General features: G+C 37.1%; 1 protein-coding gene across 1 annotated transcript in view; it reads right to left on the bottom strand.

Moving 5' to 3' along the window:
* GPR158 (G protein-coupled receptor 158) overlaps positions 1-22894 on the bottom strand; it is a 317648-nt gene that overhangs the window by 22236 nt on the left and 272518 nt on the right. Inside the window, exons 6-7 of the mRNA XM_032623641.1 lie at positions 20800-20909; positions 6930-7168 (exon numbers count right to left, since the gene is read on the bottom strand). Coding sequence (XP_032479532.1) covers positions 6930-7168; positions 20800-20909 — 349 coding nt within the window. The remainder of the gene's footprint in view (positions 1-6929; positions 7169-20799; positions 20910-22894) is intronic.

Consider the following 22894-nt stretch of genomic DNA (forward strand, 5'->3'; position numbering starts at 1 on the left):
CAAGTATTTCACAAGCTCCACGGGACTGGGGAAGGGACAGGAAGTGTACTTTCCCTTCTCTCTGGCATATGTGTTTAAGATCTTTAAAGTTTGAGGTGGGGTGACAGAAATGTAGTGAACCCAAGGTTCTTCCAAGCTTATGGACACACATTAAAGGTCATGAATGCAAGAAGAGACAGAAGAGAGGGACAGGATGAGATCAGGGCTCCTGAGGGCACAGGTCAAGGTCAGGGCAGCAGGCTGGGTCTCCCAGGAATATCCCTTCCATTTCTCTCTCCCTGCCACTTGCCTGTGTGTTGTTTGAGGTGGGAGTTGGAATTTGGGTTATTTGTTACCACTTTAAATATGTATTTTAGGGCTTCCCTGTTGGCGCAGTGGTTGAGGGTCCGCCTGCCGATGCAGGGGACGCGAGTTCGTGTCCCGGTCCGGGAGGATCCCACATGCCGCGGAGCGGCTGGGCCCATAAGCCATGGCTGCTGGCCCTGCACGTCCGGAGCCTGTGCTCCGCAACAGGAGAGGCCACAACAGTGAGAGGCCCGCGTACCACCAAAAAAAAAAAAAAAAAAAAAAAATGTATTTTAAAATTTTAATCCTTTATGGAAGACTGACGGCATTGAGAATTGCCTTTGCTTGGGCGACATCACTAGAAACTCACTGTACTTTTGAAGGGCTAGCTTCAGTGGTTTTAGAATGACTGTAATGGGGGTTACTGTCCCAAGACAGTCCTTACCCCATCACAAAATTCCTTTCACTTCCAGAAAGAAAAATGGCACTGTAAGGATAAAATTAAGGAACAAAAATTAATTAATTTCTCCTTTCTCTCAGACCTTTAGCATCAAATAAATACTCCTCAAAGAAGTAAAATATTTTTCAGAAGATGTAGTATATAGATAAAAAAGGAAAATAACCTCCACTTGACTCATTCTAAAAACACTCAAGCAAGACCTTCAGAAAGTGTGTGTGAGTTTCTCATGACATAGCCCAAGCCTGTCAATGTGGTCAAGCTTTTATCCTTTGATTGAAAAATTAAAAATACATTTTAAAAATGGTCCCCAATGATGCAGCATGGATTAAGGCATATGGTACATTAGAATAAAAAAAGATGTATGTAAATGATCCTAAATCATGAACATTAATCTAAGTCAGATGGAGAAGTCGTCTAATCTATTTCCCCCAATACTCATTAAAGGGTGCTTATATCACATTTCACCTGTCACAACATAGCCTAATCTTCTGGGGTGATTAAGTATCTTAATCCTTAGAAACAATTGCTATTTTAGAATTTCCCTATATAACTCAGTAAGAGTTACTGTATTCTCAGTTCCTTCTAAACACTGGTGTACAACTAATTAAATTACTGAACACATTGTCTAGTTTTTGTGTTTAAAATATTATACCAGGAAAGAGGAGAACAAAGAATAGCATGTTAATGAAGAAGAGAAAAGATTATATTTTCTGTGGTGGAAACATTCCATGTGAAATTTCATGGAAATAAATGAGTACTTTTGAACAGTAAGGAAATCAATGTTGGAATTCTCTGAAAGCAACCAAATCTTTTAAAAATTCCCAAATGGAGTATGTGAACCCAAGCTTATCACACCTGTTTAATCACTGCTTAGATTTCTCTCTATGTCTTTTTGTAAACTTGGTGAATAAAACATAAAGCAAGGGATGTCAAGCTCTAAGGGGTTTTCAGAACCATGAGATACCTCATATACTGGTGGACTTTTCACAACCAGGAAGAGATGGGGGAAGATCCTAATTTAGAAAATAGTCCTTGTCGGGGGATAGTTATTAGATCATGTAAATGCAGTTGAGAAGAGCTAGGCCATATCAGAGATACAGAAAGATACAGATAATAGTAGAAGATAAAGAGAAGTCTGGATCGAGCTTTTTGTGTATCTTCTTGTGCTGGTTAAGGAAGGCAGCAAAACAGCTTTATTCTCAATTATGTCCACTTTTAATCACATTAGATTATCGCCACCTAACTTCTGGAAGAAATCAAGAAAACATTTCAGTGCTTGCCTAGATCTGAACTAAAGTTTGACCCAGAGATTTAGCCATGGAACAGAAATTCTAAATGTCCTTGAGGTTGCCATCCCTCAGCAGTCAACTTTTTGCAGCACTGTTGCTTTTTCTCGTAGGCAAGGTAAGAATCTGCCCACTTACCCTAACTTACCTTGGTCACCGGTGCTGGTTCAGTATGTTGTCTGTGTTCTGAACATGTAGTCAGAAATTGACAGCTAACCAACTAAGTATACGGAAGAAGGAACTCCACTGTGTTACCACCTCTGCTATCGAATTTGTGTATTCCACACTTGGAAGCTATATATTGGAGGACCTTGGCCGCAAGCTCTAAATCTAGGTGTAAAGATGTGGTCTTGTGACATTAGGAAGGTAATTCAGACATGAGAAGTCAGTTCTAATCATTTGTCAGTTTGTACCAACCAACTAGGAAACTCACAGGGTAATGAAGTTTTAACTTTTTAACCATGATAAATTTGATTGCTATTGTGAAAAATCCTGAACATGAATAACTGACTACCAATTGACTAACTGGCATACACAGATTCAGAAAAAAAATCTCATAATCCTACTACCAACTTTTTTCAAAATGAGTATGATTTGGGATAGTTATTTGCTTTCTCCATTAATTTAGGGGAATGTTTGCCCATCCCAACTCCTTTATTCTTTACACAGCTCTAGGAGAATGGTGAAATAATAAAAATTTTTATCAAAAGCAAATCAGTTTTATTCTACTTCAATATCTGTAAATGCACTATGCAGTATTTTAAAAATTATAATTCTGATTTGTCATGCCAAATTTGTACCAAGCTCTTATTTTGACTGGATAGTTTGGATAAGTCAGAGGTCAAATTTCATAAAAGGGCTGGGGACTGTCATTTTAGTTTACATAATTTGCTCAAAAACACCTTCCCCAATCTGAAATACACTTTACCGTTAAAATTGATTTGGGTACAATTGTGTAACTCCTGGATTTTTAGCTTTAATGTGTCTCCTCACACTGGTCTAACCCTGACCATAGAAAATATTACACAATAAAGGGAACTGAGTTCCTTCTCTGTTCATTCAGCAAATATTTCTCGAGAGCCTACAACTGACAGATACTTTGTTAGGTGCTAGGGATATAGGGTGACCATCCAGGCGATGTTGTGAAGAACAGATAGCTAGCTACTAGGTTGGGAGAGGAAAGAGAGTGAACAGATGGGAGAATCCTTCCTTTCGCCTTCAGTGAGCTACAGATAAGATACTGAAACACGCTTAGAGAAGTGCTGAGTCATATAAAGATGACTAGGGTAAGTACTGCGGTATTATCTTTATTACAGATGTAGATGATTTTCAAAGAAGTATGGCAGCTTAAGTTTTTCCAGGAATTCTAATCTGATCTAGAAATATTCTGGAACATCCAAATTTTGAGGTTCTCTTTCCAAGAGATAAAATAAAATCTTTTTTTAAAAAAACAGACTACTGGGCCTGTAAAGTGTTTCTCACCCTGGCCAATGTTCACCTGTCTTTCCCAGTCGCAATGTTTAGAAATACTTTATTTGCTTTCCATTAAAGTTTACTTCACATTTTTTAAAATATAGGACAAACAATGATTACTGAGAATTATAAACAGACATAAATAATAATAGGATTCTCAAAGTCATTTTTCTTCCATTTCTATGTTTTGAAATATTTCCTATGTTTTCAGATATTTCCTCAAAGAAGAAACTGAGGCTCATAGAGGTTGAGAGATTTTTCCAAGTAGTTTTCTATACCTGATTCCTCCTTCTGAAACACCTGTGGTAGGAAAAAGCACCTACCTGGGCAGGTCTGAACAGACCCGTGCAGTAAGCAAAAATAGAAAGGGCCCATTCTTTAAATTTATGACCCATATTTCTAACTGGAGTTCTACTTCAGTGGGAAAACTAGTATCACACTCTTTCAAATGGTTCTTTATTTTGCATTAAAAAAAAATAGATTGTTTCTGACAGGTAAAGGTGATCCAGAACACGTTTATCAATAAATTAACCATCACTTTTCCTTTTTTTTCTAAATTGACTTCTGACAGTAAGCTTCTTGACAAAGATTTTTCGCAACAACTTTAAGGTAAAACCTATCTCCAGCCTCTCCACATCCTTCTCCCTGCATAGAAACATTTCTGTTTAGGAAATGGGGAATAATTTAGCTTTCAGTACATGTTTCTTTCTGGCTGACTGAAGATACATGAATTTATGCTTGAATAACAGCCTGGATATAAAAATATCTAATGGTAAACATGGTACTTATAGAAATATATAAAGAGGACTGAAAAGAGGCATATGTTACACATTAGCAAACATTAAATTAAGAGAGGTTAAATATGGAATATCTAATACCACATGCAAAAAGAGAAATAAATGAAATCGCTGTAGGGCAATGTGAAAGAAAGTTTATAGCAACCACATGTCTCTGAGTTTTCAAGATGGTCCTAATTTCAAATATTTGTTCCTGTTGTTAAATCACGTGTCTTGACTTTTCTTTACAGAATTGTGTTACTGCAAGAAAAGTGTAATTTTTGAAACTAAGGTGTTGCTGTAGTTTATAGGACAAAAACAATGACTGGAAGATAGCAAAAACACCACTACCAAACATTTAACTTCTTACCTCTTGATCTCTGCACCCTATCATTAGTCTTTTATTTTCCAGTATTTTACACTCTAAAGAAGGTCACATCTGTGATTTCTATATAGAAATGAGTAGGAACACATAACTGACAGTAACCTGCCATTTATTTTACATAAACTTTCTTTATATATAAGAATTTTATATGATAAACAAGATCCACTGAATACCTATAATGTCTCTAGTAAGGTGTTGAACACTTTACGGGAGATATAAAATCTATAAAGGCCTTATTCCTCTCATCAGGTAGTTTACTATTGGTTTACATAGATAAGTGAGAATTGTTAAAAATCATTAAAAAGCAAAATTGGGTGGTAAAGACTCTCGGTACAATGGTAGTTCAATAAAGGAAGACAACGACTCAGACCTGAACCCAGGAATCTTTATAAAAGAGAAGTTCTTTGAGGCATGGTAAAGTTTAGAATAGTGTAAAGAGGTATAGAGAACACTTCCTTTGATAGGAACAGTGGTGGAGGTGGGTGGGAATTGTGTGAAGCATGAAGGAAATGCCTAACTGGAAAAGAGGGTAATGCTGAAATACATTGTAAATAATGCTGGATGGCTACATTTATTGTGAGTCTTTGTTTTTTTTTTTACAGTTAGGGCATTTTGGGGGAGATGGGAGTCTTAAAAACCTGTTAAAGGAATCTGGAGAACCAGAAAGTGATGTGATAAATCAATAAATTCAATCTATTAATAGATTACTTTTAGGAGATACACACACACACACACATACCCACCCCCCGCCACCCCACCCCCCCACCACCCAATTCAGGGATTGTGGAGTTGGAATCATTAGAATGGAGAAAGACTTAGAGCAGTGCTTCTCAAAGTGCGGTTTCAGGACCGGGAGCAAAAGCGTTGCCTTGGAACCTGTTACAAGTGCAAATTCTTGGGCTCATTTCCGCTTGCTCATTGCCTACCCAATGATGCCTCATTATGAATTTGAGTATTATACTCTTTGTAAAACATAAAAGAAATATAATGGGCTTTTCTTCATGGTAATATTGGGAAATGATTTTCCCTAGTTTGGTTAACTTGGATTGAAGAACGTAAAATAATGTTATAGGTTTCTATTAAGTAGAAATTTTATATCTATACAATTTGTTTAATTTTCATATCCAGACTAAAGTCAGAATTGGAATTGCTTCTTACCTTAGTTCTATGCTTTATCTTCTGATACTGATATTGATGTCTCCTGATACGAAACTACTGATATCTTCTTTGATATTGATCAAAATTATGATGATTGACTTTATATATTATCATTATAACAATTCCCTTTATGTACCCACATTGCTTTATTATTACAGATATCAGGCCTATAAGATTCCTAAAATATCTTGTCCAGAAAAATATTATTCCATTTAAATTGTAAACTAAATACACATTAGCTTCTAGCAAAATAGTAAATGTGAACATTCAATGAACAATTGCCAAATATGGGGGAGACAGAAAACGGGAATTAAATTCATGGGTTTATTTTTGCCAAATAAAATTAAGATTTGTCCCTGGTTGACTGAGGGGAATGACAACAAAATAATAAAGGGTTTTTGTATTTTGGGAGGCTTAGTTTAAAATAGCCCAATATTAACAACAGAAAAATTCCTATGGATTTTTCTCTTCCTCATTTTTCAAAAAACTGAGCTACCAGAAAAATAATCTGTTTTTGGCCCAACTCATCATGGGATTCTTCCAAGTTCTCCAGCTTCTCAGTCACATAATTTACTATCTCCAAGGAGCATGGCTTTGTGTTTGTATAATACTGGACCTCCAGAGAATTCCCAATAAATTATCTTTAGAGGAAAGATAAATTAGAAATTTTGCCCAGAGTGCTCTAGATACCAAGTCTGATATATCACAGGACCAAAACTATATAAAAAAATACCAGTACGTTTCCTTTTTCCTCCCAGCTAAAGAAATAAGTCAAGAGAACAGCTTCTGTTAGCCAAATAGGGACACACTGATAGGACGGAAAGCAGAAAGTCTCTCTGTACAAAGAAGTTGCCTTTACCGACTGTATTCCTCCTTCTTGATTACATTTTCTGAACAAAGCTACACACCTTTGAAAAAGATGGAAACTCTCAGAAAAAGTTTGCATTCCGCATGTCATTATTATCTTTTCATAATATTGTTTCACCAAAACCGTATTAGGTGAAATTCCTTTAGGGTTTGTGAAAGGGCTTGGCAAGGCTTCTAACGAAGTCCATTTAATGCTAGTGGGCAAAGGATAAAACTGCACAAAGCAAGTGATCACATACCAACTGCTGTCATGTAATCCCAGCGCTCAACGAGGCACATATTGAAGATGAGGTGATCTGATGTTTGCCCTTGGCCAATGAGTGAAATCTGCCTTTCCAAATTCTGGCAAACAGATGAAGTCCAGCCAATGAGAAACCAAAACACTACCAGGAGTATTACTGCCAGCATCCTCATGACCCGTCCACCGGTCATGTATGGAATCCGTTGGGCTGTTCGTGAAAGAAACACCTTCAAAACCCTGGAAAAGCAAGACATCAAAATTTGAAGGTGAACCTAACAACCAGAAAGTAAAATTCTAAAATATCTCATTTTTCTAGGTGAAATTTAAACCCACCCAAACCTACTTAGGCAGAGTTTTAACATAAAAAACAAACAACAGTGTTGCCTATACTTTGACTGAATTTCATTCCAGTTTACCTTCCAATAGCAGAACAAATATCCTGCCTTAGGGGTCAGTGAGTCAACAGATTTGTGTAGGATGGAATTCTTTTGAGTATGTTTTAATATTTCAAGGAAAATTCTCAGGACCTTAGAAAGATCCACAGGCAAACATTGCTCAAACAGGGTTTCTGAGGGATCAAAAAATAGTCCTAAAAGTGAGTAGTTGGGTTTTACAATATTATACTAAGTCAAAGACTTCCTTAAACCAGTTGTTTTTTTTTTTTACAGTAGAATGTTATAAAAGGTATTTTCTGAAAATCATTTTATATAGCCTCCCTTCATAGTCATTTTGTCACATTACCAAAAATAAGTACGAAAACAGTAAGAAGGGTATTTAAATACCCCTGAATAAGATTATTGCATTAAGGAAGAGGATATGACCTATAAGAAATACAGCAATTTTTAAAATTTGCTTTTTTTTTTCTGTATATATGACTCAAATGCACAGCCAGAGTTGAGACCTACTGGAAGACATGATATCTAAGAACTGCTCCATCTCTAAAAATGGTGTGAAGACAAAATCCAACCTTACTATAGGGATCTTTCCAGCCATCCTTTGTTTAATTTCATCTCCAAAATACTCTTAGCTGATTTTAACTCCGCATTCTCATTCTGATATTTTAGGTCACAATATTGTGGTTTGACATAAGCTGCCATGAGTGGTTTATGATGCTATAAGGGTATCCATAATCAATTCCCCAAAGGCAAAAATGAATTCATCTTCCCAACTTTTCTATTTCCTGCTCTGATTCTTTCAACATTTTAAATGAAATATTCATATGCACTCTTCATAAAAGTCATTATAAATATGGAAATGAAACATACACACCTGAAATAACCTAGACGTATTCTACTATTTTTTCTCTCAATGCTGGGCTTTGATAGCTCTTTCAAATTAACATAACACATCCAGTAAAGAAAGTTATTTTCTAGCAGATTCTTATTTATCCTTCCCCCCTGCATATCTTTAACCCCACTGTCCTTCACCTAACACACAGCATGAAGTTATTTAATTCTGAATAAAATACTTATCCTCAATTTTTATGTGGAACAATGTCAGAAAGGTATTAGTATAAAGTAAGAGTACAAAAGAAGATCACTTTAAAAAAAAAAAAAAAAAAGATCACTTTACTCACCATTTAACTACAGAGAGTCCCCAACTTAAGATGGTTCGACTTACGATTTTAGGATGCATAAAGCGATAAGCATTCAGTAGAAACTGTACTTTGAGCTTGAATTTTGATCTTTTACGGGGCTAGTGGTATGTGGTACGATATTCTCTCCTGATGCTGCAGCTCCCAGGCAGCCACACGGTCACAAGGGTAAACAACTGACCCACTTACGACCATGCTATACTCATTCGACCTTTCTGTTTTTCACTTTCAGTACAGTATTCAATAAATTACATGAGATATTCAACACTTTATTATAAAATAGACTTTGTGTTAGATGATTTTGCCCAAGTGGAGGCCAATGTAAGTGTTCTGAGCACGGATAAGGTAGGCTGGCCTAAGCTATGATGTTAGAGGTACTGAATGCATCCTCGACTTTAAGATATTCTCAATCTACAATGGGTTTACCTGGACATAACTCCACTGAAAGTCAAGGAAGATCTGTAGTTCACCAGATTAGCAGTTACTTTCCATTCCCCGGGTGAAACATACTGAGTATGGCCCGTGTCATGCTGAATGCTAGTACTGGCAGCGAACACAATGCCTCTCTCCAGTATGCCTCACTTTTGCTCCAACTAGTTGAATTGCTACTTGCTAAGAATCAGTTGTACTTGTCCCCAGATTATGCCTACTGTTATCATCTTTTTTTCTTGATAGTTGATCTGTAATATTATATTAGTTTCAGGCATACAACATAGTGATTCAATATTTTATAGATCATACTCCATTTAAAGTTATTATAAAATAATGGTTATATTTCCCTGTGCTGCACAATATATCCTTGTTGCTTATCTATTTTATACATAGTAGTCTGTATCACTTATCCCATGCCCCTAATTTACCCCTCCCCCCCTTCCTGTTCCCCACTGGTAACCACTAGTTTGTTCTCTGTATCTGTGAGTCTGTTTCTGTTTTGCTATATACATTCGTTTGTTTTATTTTTTAGATTCCACATATAAGTGATAAAAGAGTATTTGTTATCATTTTACATAAGTTAACTAAATTGACTGTGTAAGCAAAGGAGACATTTGTACAAAATTCTATTCTGAATGCTTTGGAAGGACTCCATAAAGGTGAGTCACTAAAAGAACTGTTAACTTAGGGGAAAGTAAGGAAAAATTTAATATATTGCGGTGGTCAACAAACCAAAATCCAGAAGGAGTCTACACTCAGATTACCTCAAAATAACAAACAGGGCTTCCCTGGTGGCGCAGTGGTTGAGAGTCCGCCTGCTGATGCAGGGTACACGGGTTCGTGCCCCGGTCTGGGAAGATCCCACATGCCGCAGAGCGGCTGGGCCCGTGAGCCGTGGCCGCTGAGCCTGCGCGTCCGGAGCCTGTGCTCCGCAATGGGAGAGGCCACAACAGTGAGAGGCCCGCGTACAGCAAAAAAAAAAAATAACAAACAAAAACTCTTTAGATTCTCACTCCTACTTAAAGAACCAAAACTATGAACAATAGATAATACACTGCAGTGATTTATGCTACAAAGAGAACGATTAGATCCACAGTCAAAGAAGAGGACTTACTTCAAAAATATTGGTGAGTGATTATTTGTATCTTAAATTACAGTATCTATACACTTCTTTAACCCCTTTCTACTTTAAAAAACTTTATTCATTAATTGACCAATCACTAATCCATTAAGAAGGCTTCTACTAAAATCAGCAGATCAAGATTCAAAAACTCTATCCTAGGAATGAGAGAAATTTCTTGGAAAACTAATATTTTTGCCAGTGCCAATCTTATTTTTTGTAGGAGAAACCTGTAGCCACTATGTGCACGTAATTGTTTCTGGTTGTACCTGGATGAATTCTAAATTTTGAATGATTAGGATCTCAAAAGAGGGAATCTGAACCATTTTTCTGGTCTCCTATATTTTGGCTAGGGCCAAAAGAAAAAGAGAGAATTGTTCCAAATTCTAGCTTGACTATATATGAATATCTGAAATGTAATTATAATGAACAAAGGTTTATGTAGTGACAACCATATGCGAGGTATCATACTAGGCAACATGGAAGGCATAAGATATGATTCCTGTTTTCCAGAAGCTTACAATCTAACTAGAAATAAGTATGTAAATAGCTACTATACAAAACAGCATATATTATGTGTTGTGTGTAGTTAGTAAGTCCAGGAACCTAATAGAATAGGTGCTATTAGGTCTGGGTCTTGATGGCTATCAGTAAGTAGGCAGAAACGGAGGAAAGTGGAGAAGATATAAGGAGACATCCTAGCTGAAGGGAATCACATAACAAAGTACAAAGCAGGGAAATGTACGTTGTCTTTGAGGGACAGTGGGTGGAAATGTTTGGCAAGAAGGGAAGGTTTTTTTTTCAGCCCACAGGGACTCCTAGGGATTTTTCAAGTTATTGCGAAGGGTTTCACTGGGTTGAGAACCATTGCTTCAGAGAAAAGTAGTTATGATTTATATTTTCTTTCCATGGCCAATATGTGGGAAATCATTTATTTTTCTGATACTTGAAGATTTTCACATAGAAACTCTAAACCTCAATGAGAGGAAATATTGAATTTTTTAAATAACTATCTTTAAAATACTTCTTAACCAGATGAGTTTGTCATTTGCAGAGGAAATCTATATGATCCCAGTATGGTAGTCTTTTAATCAAGAAATCCAACTTCTAAATTATCAGAAATTTTCATGCTTTCCAGATGACCCCATGGGTATTTATTGTAAAATCTGAGAACTCAAGATTGTCATAGATCCCCAAATCTCATTTCCAGAGAGGAAGAGCCAAAGCAGAGCCCTCATGAGTCTCCTGTTACTCCTTTTACTGGCTTTCAAACACTAGAAAATACAATAACACAACTCTGTACGGCAATCTAAGCATTTCAGGATATTGGTTTTTGTAAAATGGAATAAGATGCATTTTTCTAGGATTGCCTTAAAATAAAATGAGAAAGTTCTGCTATATCTTTAAAAAATGAGCTCTTGTTAGTCTAGGGTTCACTGCCTAGAAACCAAGTTCTAAAAATGAAATCCTTAGACATGCTTTTATATGAAATACAGCTGTAGAAAAAATGCAATCTTATATCGATTACTTTTCCTACTACTTTTTTCACAGATAAAATTTTAAGCTACCATCTGTTCAGAAGGTTTCACTATTCTAAAGGAAAGCAGTAATGTATACAAGAGGACTGCAAAAAATTTCCAGAATTTAATATAAAAAGGTATATTTAAAGTATATATTCAGTTCTCATTATTAATAGTAGAGAAATTCATAGAAATCATGTTGAAATGATAAAAAAAAAAAAGGAATTGGCTGTCACTATATGTCTGCCTCTACTTTTTCACGTTCCACATTTCTAGTTTGAGCTCATAAAACTCCACTGTAAGGACTTGTACTTAGGTTATCGATTATCTGCTTCAAATATCTAATTGATGTTGTTACTCCTTATTTAACTTGATCTCTCTCCAGCTTTTGGCGTGGCGGAGGCACTTGGCTTCCATTATGTCACGTTCTCTTGATTCTCTGCCTACTCCTCTGTCAGCAGCTTTTTAGTCTCTGTCACAGAATCCTCTGCCTCAGTCTTCCCCTTAAATAATAGTGTTCCTCAAGGATCTCCTAAAATTAGTCACCTTTTTTTCTTGCTCTACAGATTATACCTGGGAAATTCCATCCACAATTCTGCTTCAATTATGTACATGCTGGTGAGTCGCAGATCCGTAACTTCGGTTTAGATCACTGTCCTGAGCTCAAGATCTGTATACTCAGTGACCTACGGGACATCAACAGGTTCCCCAAATAAAATCGTCACTCTCTCCACTCCTCTCTCCTCTAACCCACTGTGTTACCTGTCTCAATGACCAGTACCAGTTAATTGCTCAAAGCAGAAACCTAGGAATGAACTTTGATGCTTCTCCCTCATTTACATTCCAGACACCAAATGCATGATTAAGAACTTAATTTCTACCTCTTAAATATCTTTCAAATCCTTCTATTTTTCTCCATTTTCACTGCCACTATACAGCTCCTGGTCATCAACCTCTGTCCTCAGTAATTTCCTAACCAGTCTCCTTATTGGTCTTGCCCACCTTCAGTCCACACTGTATGCTAAAGCCACATGATCTTCTTAAACTGCACTCTGATCATGTTTCTCTCCTGTTTACATCCTTCTGTGGCTCTCCACCCAAATCCTAGCTACCTTACGATGGTAAAACGCCTTCAAAAATTGGTTCCTCCTTGCTTCAGCATGCTCATCTCTCACTATTCTTCCCTTCCTAGGGTCCTGCGGGTCTCTGTGGACTATATGCAGGTGTCCTCTATCTGAACCTTTGCCCTCAGCTTCCTGTACTGCCCCTCCCTCCATCAATACAAACACCTAATTTAGCTAATTCCTGCATATTTCTTCATGGCTCATCTGAGACGCCACTTGCTCTGGGCTAGTGGTTCCCAAACCACTATCATCAACACCATCTGGAAACTTGTTAGAAATGCAAATTCTTGGGTCCCATCCATACCTACTACTATGTCAGAAATTCTGGGGATTAGGGCCCAGAAATCTGTATTTTAACAAATCCGTTAGGTAAATTCGGACGAAGGCTATAGTTTGAGAGCTTTGTTTCCCAAAAGGCTTAAGACTGGTGCAGGTGTCTTTCTAATGGGCTGACTGCTCTAAACTGTCAGATAAATTTTTGAGTTTTTGTTATGCTGACACCAAAATTTAAAGCCTCTAGTAACAGAAAGTTTTCCATTTTCAGAACATCTGCATCTGCTTGTGATTTAGCAGCATCTTTTTTGTGTACTGAATGGGAATAAACATATACATCCTCAAGCCATCTAGTCTTCCGGTCTATTAATTTAATCGGAATAATCCTAAAGTCTTGAAGTTCTCCATTAGACTTGAATTTCTATACATTTTACTACTTTCTTAGAAACTCCAGAGAATAAATGCTTCTGATGAAAAGTAGGAGCTGATTATTTTCTTCTATAAATATAAAGCCACTCAATTCTTGACAAAAGAGCCCTAAGAGTGAACAACACCAAAAGGGCTGAAGTCACTCCCTCCCAGTTTGCCTTAAATGGTCACAAGCCCTCATGTTTATTAAGCTTTTCAACAATTTCTCAAAATTTCATTTTCAGAAGTAACCTAAAGCTGCTTCTTGGTCACTGGGTAGATGTTAGGTATACATTAAAAAGGACTGGCATCACCTAGGCAGAAACAGATTGTTAACATTTATCAGACATGAAGTTCAGTAAAACTGTTGTGACTATTTTAAGTTATTGCTATTCATAAGAAGGAAAACTCACAACTCAGCTTCCCAAATATGGGTACTTTTGTCCATTTCAGTGACCTGCTTGTGCTCTCATATCTCATACTAATCTTCCTTTCTTTTGACCTGATTGTAAGTAGACAGAATAAGGCAGAATGATGAAAAAATAAAGGAAGAAGGAAGGGTTACAGGACTGTTGCAAGTCAAATATAGAGCTAGAAGGAACTTGCAGATTATCTCTTCTGATATCAGAAATAAGGAAAGAATGTCTGCTCTCACCACTTCTATCCATCATTGTACCAAAAGTTCTAGCCAGAGCAATTGGTCAAGAAAAAGAAATAAAATGCATCCATATTGGAATGGGAGAAGTAAAACTGTCTCTGTTAGTAGATGACATGATCTTATATATGGAAAACCCTAAAGAACACACACACACACACACACACACACACACACACACACACACAATCTGAGCTAAAAACCACATTCAGTGAAGTTGTAAGATACAAGTTCAACATTAAAAAATCAGTTTTATTTTTATATACTAGCGATGAGCTATCTGAAAATGGAATCGACTAAACAGCTCCATTTACTATAGCATCAAAAAAATACCTAGGGGTAAATTTAACCAAGGAGGTAAAAGATGTGTATGCTGAAATCTATACAACATCACTGAAAGAAATTTTTAAAGATCTAAAGAAATGGAAAGACATTCTGTGTTCATGGATTGAAAGACTTAATATTGCTAAGATGGCATTATTCCCTAAATTGACCTACAGGTTCAAGTCAATTTAACAAAACAGTGTGGTACTAGCATAATGGTAGACATATAGAACAACGGAATAAGACTGATCATCCAGAAATAAACCTCTCCATCTCCAGTCAACTGATTTTTGACAACACTGCCAAGACCATTAAATAAAGAAAAAATTATCTTAAAAAAAAATCTATTCAATAAAAAAGGGCGTTCCCTGGCAGTCCAGTGGTTAGGACTCGGTGCTTCCACTGCCGTGGCCCCGGGTTCAATCCCTGCTCGGGGAACTAAGATGCCACAAGTCGCATGGTGCAGCCAAAAAAAAAATCTTTTAAACAAATGGTCCTAAGGACGAGTGTATATCCAAATGCAGAAGAATGAATTTAGACCTCTACCTCACATAATATACAAAAATTAATTCCAAATGAATCAAAGACCCAAATACAAGAACTAAAACTATAAAATGCTTAGAACAAAACAGAGGTATATATCTTCCTGATCTGAAATTAGGCAATGGTTTCTTAAATATCATACCAAGGCATATGTAACAAGAGAAAAAACAGATAAACTGAACTGCATAAAAATAAAAAATGTGTGCATAAAGCACACTATCAATAAAGTAAAAAAGAAACCCCACAGAATCGGAGAAAATATTTTCAAATAATTTATCAGATAAGGGTCTCAGATCCAAAATATATAAGAACTCATACAATGCAACACAAAAAGACAAAACACCCAATTAAAAAATGGCCAAAGGGGGCTTCCCTGGTGGCGCAGTGGTTGAGAATCCACCTGCCAATGCAGGGGACACGGGTTCGGGCCCTGGTCTGGGAAGATAGATCCCACATGCCGCGGAGCAACTAAGCCCGTGAGCCACAACTACTCAGCCTGCGCGTCTGGAGCTTGTGCTCCGCAACAAGAGAGGCCCTGACAGTGAGAGGCCCATGCACTGCGATGAAGAGTGGCCCCCGCTCGCCGCAACTAGAGAAAGCCCTCGCGCAGAAACGAAGACCCAACACAGCCAAAAATAAAATAAATAAATTTTTAAAAATTTATTTAAAAAAAAAAATGGCCAAAGGACCTGAATAGACATTTCTCTAAAGTGATGTAGAAATGACCAATAAACAGCTGAAAATAACATCATTAGTCATTGGGAAAATGGATAAAAAGATTTTCTTCCTTTTGCCCTTTAAAAAATTTAAAGTATCTTACTGTATTTTATATATCTTTAAAAGAATACATAAAATAAATAAATATAAATATCTTCCAGTCACTTTCAAAATTTACTAGGGGGAGGGGTGGAGTGGGAGGCAGGGGTCAGCAGATGTATGCTATTATATACAGAATGGATAAACAGCAAGGTCCTACTGTATAGCATAGGGAATTATATTCAATATCCTGTGATAAACCATAATGGGAAAGAGTATAAAAAAGAATGTATATATGTATAACTGAATCACTTTGCTGTACAGCAGAAATTAATACAACACTGTAAATCAACCATACTTCAATAAAAAAATTTACTCGGAAACAAAACTATCTATCTATCTATCCATTCCCACAAAGTGTAAATATTTGGTGCTAATGAGTGCAGTAGAGAAAACTGCTACAAATTTTGCTGTATCCAAAGCGAGCAGTACTGAATAATGCATGAAATGAAAATCCCTAGGCCTGAGCCAGAAGAAGGTTTTTTTGTAGCCTGCTTAAATATGTTTTAAATATAGTACAGAAAAGTCTTTTGTTTTTTCTTGATTAGCCTTAGAAAAAGGAAAAGTCAATTTGTTTTCAGAAATCATATTACAGGGAATAGAAAATGTTCTTCTAGCATTAAGTTTCTTAATCTTTCTCTACCCCCTTTCATTTAAAACAGTTCCTCATTTTTCCTCCTGATAATATACTCAGATTTTCTGAGCCTAGAGATATTGCATTTCCAGGTTTCTTAAAACCAACCAACCAACCAACCAACCAACGTATAGCAAGTATTCTGTGAACCCACACGTGCATGGACGTGCCAGATGTTCTTTTAGATCTGTCCTACATCATTAATGTACTAAGTCAAACATATCTATGGTTACTGAAGGAAACTCTTTTTATAAATGAACCTTCTTCATTTTTGCCTATTGCAGCTCTATTTTTCCTTATGATCCATATTGAGCCAGCTAAAACCTGTCCCATTCTCCCTTCTTTCTTTCTCCAAAGAGAAACAAACGGTTTTAGGTTCAAATAAATTGCATTGCATGAATGGCCTGCCAGTGAGGTGGGGCGGTGGGACTTGTCTGCCCTGGGTGCAAGTAATAGTGTCCGTAGAGAATTTAAGGCAATAAAAATGACAACTCAAAGCTGTTCTGCTTTGTATCATCACCATGTGCTGGTGATTCTAAACAATGTCAGTGATAAAATACTCCTCCCTGAAGGACTGGACCACTTTCACCACCTTCCCCTAACTTGTTACACCTCTGTATTGCACTGTTAATAAACAAAAGACTTGCAATTTTCCTTTGGCTTGGTATGGTAGTCTTTGGCTGTATGACTCTCAAATGTGGGGAGCGACTACTAAAGAAGAAGGTGGGAGATTTGATAAAAGTGAATGAAACCCTCAAGTTCCCGTCCTAGGCTAATGGTATCATTTCTAGTGACAGACTGAGATCCTATTCCTTTTTCATATTTTCTTCAAGTTTTCAAAGTTACTGGAATTCTGTAAACACTAAAATTGATCAGTGAGAGATCAGGAAAGAGAAAAAGAAATGTTAAACAATTTTACTAAGCCTTGAGGGAAATGGCTGAAATAAAACAAGAACTCAGGCGTTTCCTGCTTATCCTATTCTCAAGGGACTAGAACACTTTATCAGTACTGATAATTGCCTTAGAATTTTCTGCCTAGGGAGGTATTACTTTTTATTTATTATTTTATTTATTTATTTATTTTGAGATATTACTTTTAAAAAAAATTTTGAAATAAAAAATTAAGTTCTTATAAAAATGAGAAAATAGCATTCAAGGGACTTTATCCCTTAGCTCAGGCTACCTTGATCCCTGAAGCTACCTTGCGTCAGGTCCGACAAAGCCTGGTTCTTTAGCTTTCTCTTCAAGTCTGTGACCTTCTCCATATCATTCCAATGAATTCCTTTTTTGCTTAATTTAGCCATCCTCAGTGTCTATGGTTTGCAACCAAAACCCTCTACTTGACATATTTTACAAATATTTCAATCATGTTTAAGATTTACAGCAACTCTACAGGTGAAGTGAGAAGTGATTCTCAGAAGCCAAAATAATTTCTTCTTGGTTGTATAAGTTATTAGTGGCGGAACTGAAATTCAAATTTGGATTCGTAAAGATTTATGTCTTTCCTCTCTATCATGTTACTACAAAACCTTCAAAGTCCTTTCTTGAGGACAACACGTTGCTTGACTATAAGAGATATCAACCAAAGACATCCCTGCAGTTCCATTCACTATAACCATCCACCCATTCATTCACTTAACAAATATCTGAATATATTAAATGGGCAAGATGCAGCACTAAGGATGGGGAATACAAAGCTGGTTCAGCCAGTCACTTCCATCGGGTTGCTCACATTCCTCTGAGATGTTGATTCTTCAGTTTATAGACTTAAACAATATTGGAATCAGTTAAATTTAAACAATATGGAGAAACAATATAATATACAGCCATATGGTTCAGACAGGATATGAATAATTCAGCGTATTAAATTAGAAACAGTTTCCACTCGATTTAAGCCTTCAGTAGGTAATTCTTCACTGCAATGACTTCTAGAGACAAACAGTCGGAGAGAAAATCGTTTTAATTACAGTCTTTAAAATAAAGAAAAGAATGAGGAAGTAATCTAGTTTCCCAAATCCCAATCATTTGTATGCCACCCTCAAGATTTCTGCCTGTATCTGTGTACCAACTAACATTTTCTTTAAATCAACTTCTATTTATTGCTTTAAAATATTTTAAAGGGACTTCCCTGGTGGTCCAGTGGTTGGGACTTCGCCTTCCAATGCAGGTGGGGGGCAGGTTGGATCCCTGGTCAGGGAGCTAAAATCCCACATGCCTTGCAGCCAAAAAACCAAAACGTAGAGCAGAAGCAGTGGTGCAACAGATCTGACAAAACTTTAAAAATGGTCCACATCAAAAAAATAATCTTTAAAATATTTTAAAGAAAACTTTATATTGCTACTTTCAATGAAAAACTGGTAGGTAATCCATAAATAGAATGTAACTATGAAAATAAATACAGTGAAATAAAGATAATAAATTTCATCTAGATAGTATTGCAGTGGGAAGCTCTGAGCCTGAAGCTTGATCCACTCTTTGTTGTAAAGGAAAATTAGCAACTGTTCGGCAGGTGTTAAAGACCTACTATTTCCAAACTATTTCTTCTCCTGGAAATAATCAGAAGGATGGAAAGAGAACCTGAATGGAAGGAATTTTCTTACTCTGTGATTCAGTGTTATTTAATACTGTGTTTTTGTCCCACAAACAGCCTCTCATAGACCGCAGTGTCATGTGTTTCAGGCACTTGAGAGCACACAGTGAGTCAGGGAAATAGGAATGCTTTACGTGTGGAGGGAACTGTGGGAAGCAGCTTCCAAGTCTGCATCTGACATTCATTCATTCATTCACTTATCAACTATTATGCATTAAGCACCTGCCATGTGTCATTCATTGTGCTAAGAGCTGGGGATTCACTTGTGAATGACCTCACTTCAAGGAGAAGGTAAATTAGGTAAAAATGAAGAAGGTAATTACATAAGCAAACTGTATCATATAATAGAGGACCCAATAGATGCTAAGGCCTAGACTCATAGGGAGAGAGGTCATTCTCAAGTCTCAAGAGGCCACCCATTCTTCTGGGAATTCCAGAAGTCTTATTGTCCATTATAGGCTGTCAATGATTTCTCATTTCCTTTAGCGAGCACCAGCTGAAACACAGTTATCATATAAGGAATGGAAACCGGAAAGTACTTAAAGAACAGGACACAAGAGCAAAGTGTGCTATGATGTGGAAAGAATAAAGTGAGCCTCAGAAAGACCATGAGAGATTAGTCTAATCATTTTTTTTGTAGTAAATAGAGGGCTATGATTTCCTAGGCTAAACTGAGATTTAAACTGGACCTCCTGAAGTCCAGTCCAATAAACTTTGTACTATATGACATATATAAGAAAGGATCTTGAGAGTTAAAGACATTTACATTTGTTCCAAAAAGATAATCTGGAGCATTCCCAGTTATTAAAATAAGTACCAAAAAATAGTAAAAGAAATGGAGATGCTTGTGTAATGGAGAGTATAATGATCACATTTCAAGAAAGGGTGAAGGGGTGGCATTTAAAGACAAATATAACACATATTATGGCATCTAAGATAAACTGTTTTATGAGCCATATCAAGATACATTTATTGAGAAATACTTACGGTCAAATTAGCATGAAAACTGTGACTATTAAAACAGCGTTAAAGCTGATCAGCGTAAAAGGTTTCCTCTATAGAACTACAGTGTTACCCTGCAGGAGAGATTTATACTTTAACTCCTATGCTCTTTGGCACCACTACGCTGAGAAAACTTGGAAAGAGGAGGCAAGGGAAAGCCCTGGAATCATTTCCAGCTATTCCCAGCCTTTCTGGATAGGTAATTTATTTTACTGTCTCTTTCTTGCTAGTACTTATCATATACTTTTTAAAAGTAGGTGATTTTGAAACTAAAGTATAAGGGAATTTACAGTGTTCTCCAATTTATAAGGCTGATAATCACTGGAGCCTACTGGTTAAGAAGGGAAACCAAGAATACTATTTTTTGGAAATTCATCCAAAGAATATCAGTGGGATTACCCTGGGGCATGGAACTCGGGAATGGAGGACAATAGCTTTTGTTAGCTAAGCATATTGCTGAATTCTACTATACAGGATTCTTTGGTAGCTCTGGACTTGGATTATTATTTCAGCTGTATTGTCTTTGTATTTCTTCCTGTTCTTAGCTAGTAAATACTGTTTCACATTCATTTTAAATTTATTTTTTATTCAGAATTAACCTTGCCATAACCAATGGCACATTCTATTAAAGCATGTTGTTCAAATTCAATTGTATTAAAGACTTTCCTAGAGAATCCTAAAGATATTGTCTTGAAAATAAAAAATATATATCATCTTCCTATCTAAATTTCTGAAATTTAACCATTTAAGTGGCTGACTGAGCTTGCAATTACATGCTAAGCCAAACACTTTGATCCCCCCATGGGAATGAAAACTAATAAAACATAATATACCTGTGAAGCTTGAGAGTGACTGTTCCATAAACAGTAGCAAAACCGAGAAGACGGACCCATCTTAGGAGAATACAGCGAAATGTGCTTGGCTCAAAGTACAAAATAACAACCTGTAGGATGAGAAGAGAAAGAAAGAGACCTTCAGGATCAGCTGATGACCCACAGATTAAAATCAGTATTTCACAGTCTGATGTTTAATACTATGAATTTTGACATGAGAACATATTTATTTGAATAAAACTCTAAAATATTATTTTGATCATTCTTTGTCCAAAACAAAGAACTATAAAGTCTCCTTATTGCTTTCATGTCAGATCTAAAGTCTTTAATTCTAGCTTTCAGGAGTTTCTAGCAATTGCCTCTAAATTTTTGGTATGTCCAAGCTTCACTCTCCTTTACTTCCCCAGGTGGGCCAGCCAGGCGAGCTTCCACTGCCTTTCTCAGCTGGAGCCGTGCCTATCCCTGCTCCACACTTCCGGCCATACCTTTCCCCTGTCTGAAATATCCTAAGAGGATTATCCTGTAATGCACCCCATCCCCCCATCATCTATCACTCCATGTTTATTACCTCACTGAGTACTTGGCTCCATCACTTCACTAACTCCTCGCTTCTCACTCCAGAGTTTTCACTCAACAAATATTAATTAAGCATTTATCATGAGCCAGGCAATATACTAGATGCTATGGGTACAAAGGCCAATAAGACAGGGAAGAGAGCCATATAAAGAAGAAATTGGAGGCTTCCCTGGTGGCGCAGTGGTTAAGAATCCACCTGCCAATGTAGGGGACACGGGTTCAAGCCCTGGTCCGGGAAGATCCCACGTGCCACAGAACAACTAAGCCTGTGCACCACAGCAACTGAGCCTGCACTCTAGAGCCCGCGAGCCACAACTACTGAAGCCCGTGTGCTACAACTACTGAAGACCGCGCACCTAGAACTCGTGGCTCCACAAGAGAAGCCACCGCAATAAGAAGCCCGTGCACTGCAACGAAGAGCAGCCCCCACTCACTGCAACTAGAGAAAGCCCGCACGCAGCAGCGAAGACCCAACGCAGTCAAAAATAAAATAAACAGATAAAGTTAAATGTATATAAATAAAGAAAGAAAGAAGAAACTGCATCAAAGCAGTATAGGTGCTGTGATAAACATCTGTGCAGGCTCCATGGGACACAAAGGAACAAGTGGCCAACTCTGGGGGATGGTCAAAAGTCCTGTGAAAGCACGGTATGCACAACCTCTCATCTGCTACTGCGTGGCTTTGAGCAAAGCCCTCACTGGATAGGAAACGGTTTGGACCCGCTAAAGGATTAATGCCGTTGAAAAATGTGGCCTTGCACTCTTCTGCTGGAGCAGCTGGCCTGAGCTGATTCTGCTGAGCCTGAGGTCATTGTAACAGAAAAGTATGCCCACTCCTAAAATCTCCAGTGTTATTTTGGTTTTTCCTCCCGAAGACGTGAATACTGGGAAACAGAAAGCATAGTGGGGGGAGATGGGGTGGGTGCTGACGTTTTCTTGCTGATATCGGACAAATGGAGCCCCACTCTCCAGCAGTACCAAGCATGACATTACCTGTAACTCTATGCTGGCATCTCTCTAGTATTTCTACTATATCAAAGTATTAAATTAAGCATTGACAAGACCATTATGATTAAATTCTCAAGGACTGGGGAAAAGACTGGACAAAAGTGTCAAGAAATGAGAAGAAGGTAAAAAATAGATGTGGACAGGAGATAATGTTCCTTTGTGTGTATATAGTACTTGTCCTTAATTTTCTAATTCACTAAGTCTATGCTGAAGATAGAGATAAAGATTTGATTTCAGAATTTAATCTGCCAGGAAACTGCATCCAAAACTTGATATAAAACCTTTCTTTTATTTTCTATTTTCACAAAACAAGTTAAAATTCTGTAACTTTGTATTCTAAGTTTTAGCTCATATGTTTTAGACATAGTTCCTATGCACAAGGGTCCAGTGGAAATTATGAGTTCTGCAAAGTAAGCTGTACTGTTTACTAAGGAATTGGAGCTCAAGGAAGAAGGGAAAACTTATGGGAAAGAAAAACGGAGAAAACTTGATATAAGATTAAGGGATTAGG

Source organism: Phocoena sinus, chromosome 2 (genome assembly GCF_008692025.1).
Source record: "Phocoena sinus isolate mPhoSin1 chromosome 2, mPhoSin1.pri, whole genome shotgun sequence".
NCBI lineage: Eukaryota > Metazoa > Chordata > Mammalia > Artiodactyla > Phocoenidae > Phocoena > Phocoena sinus.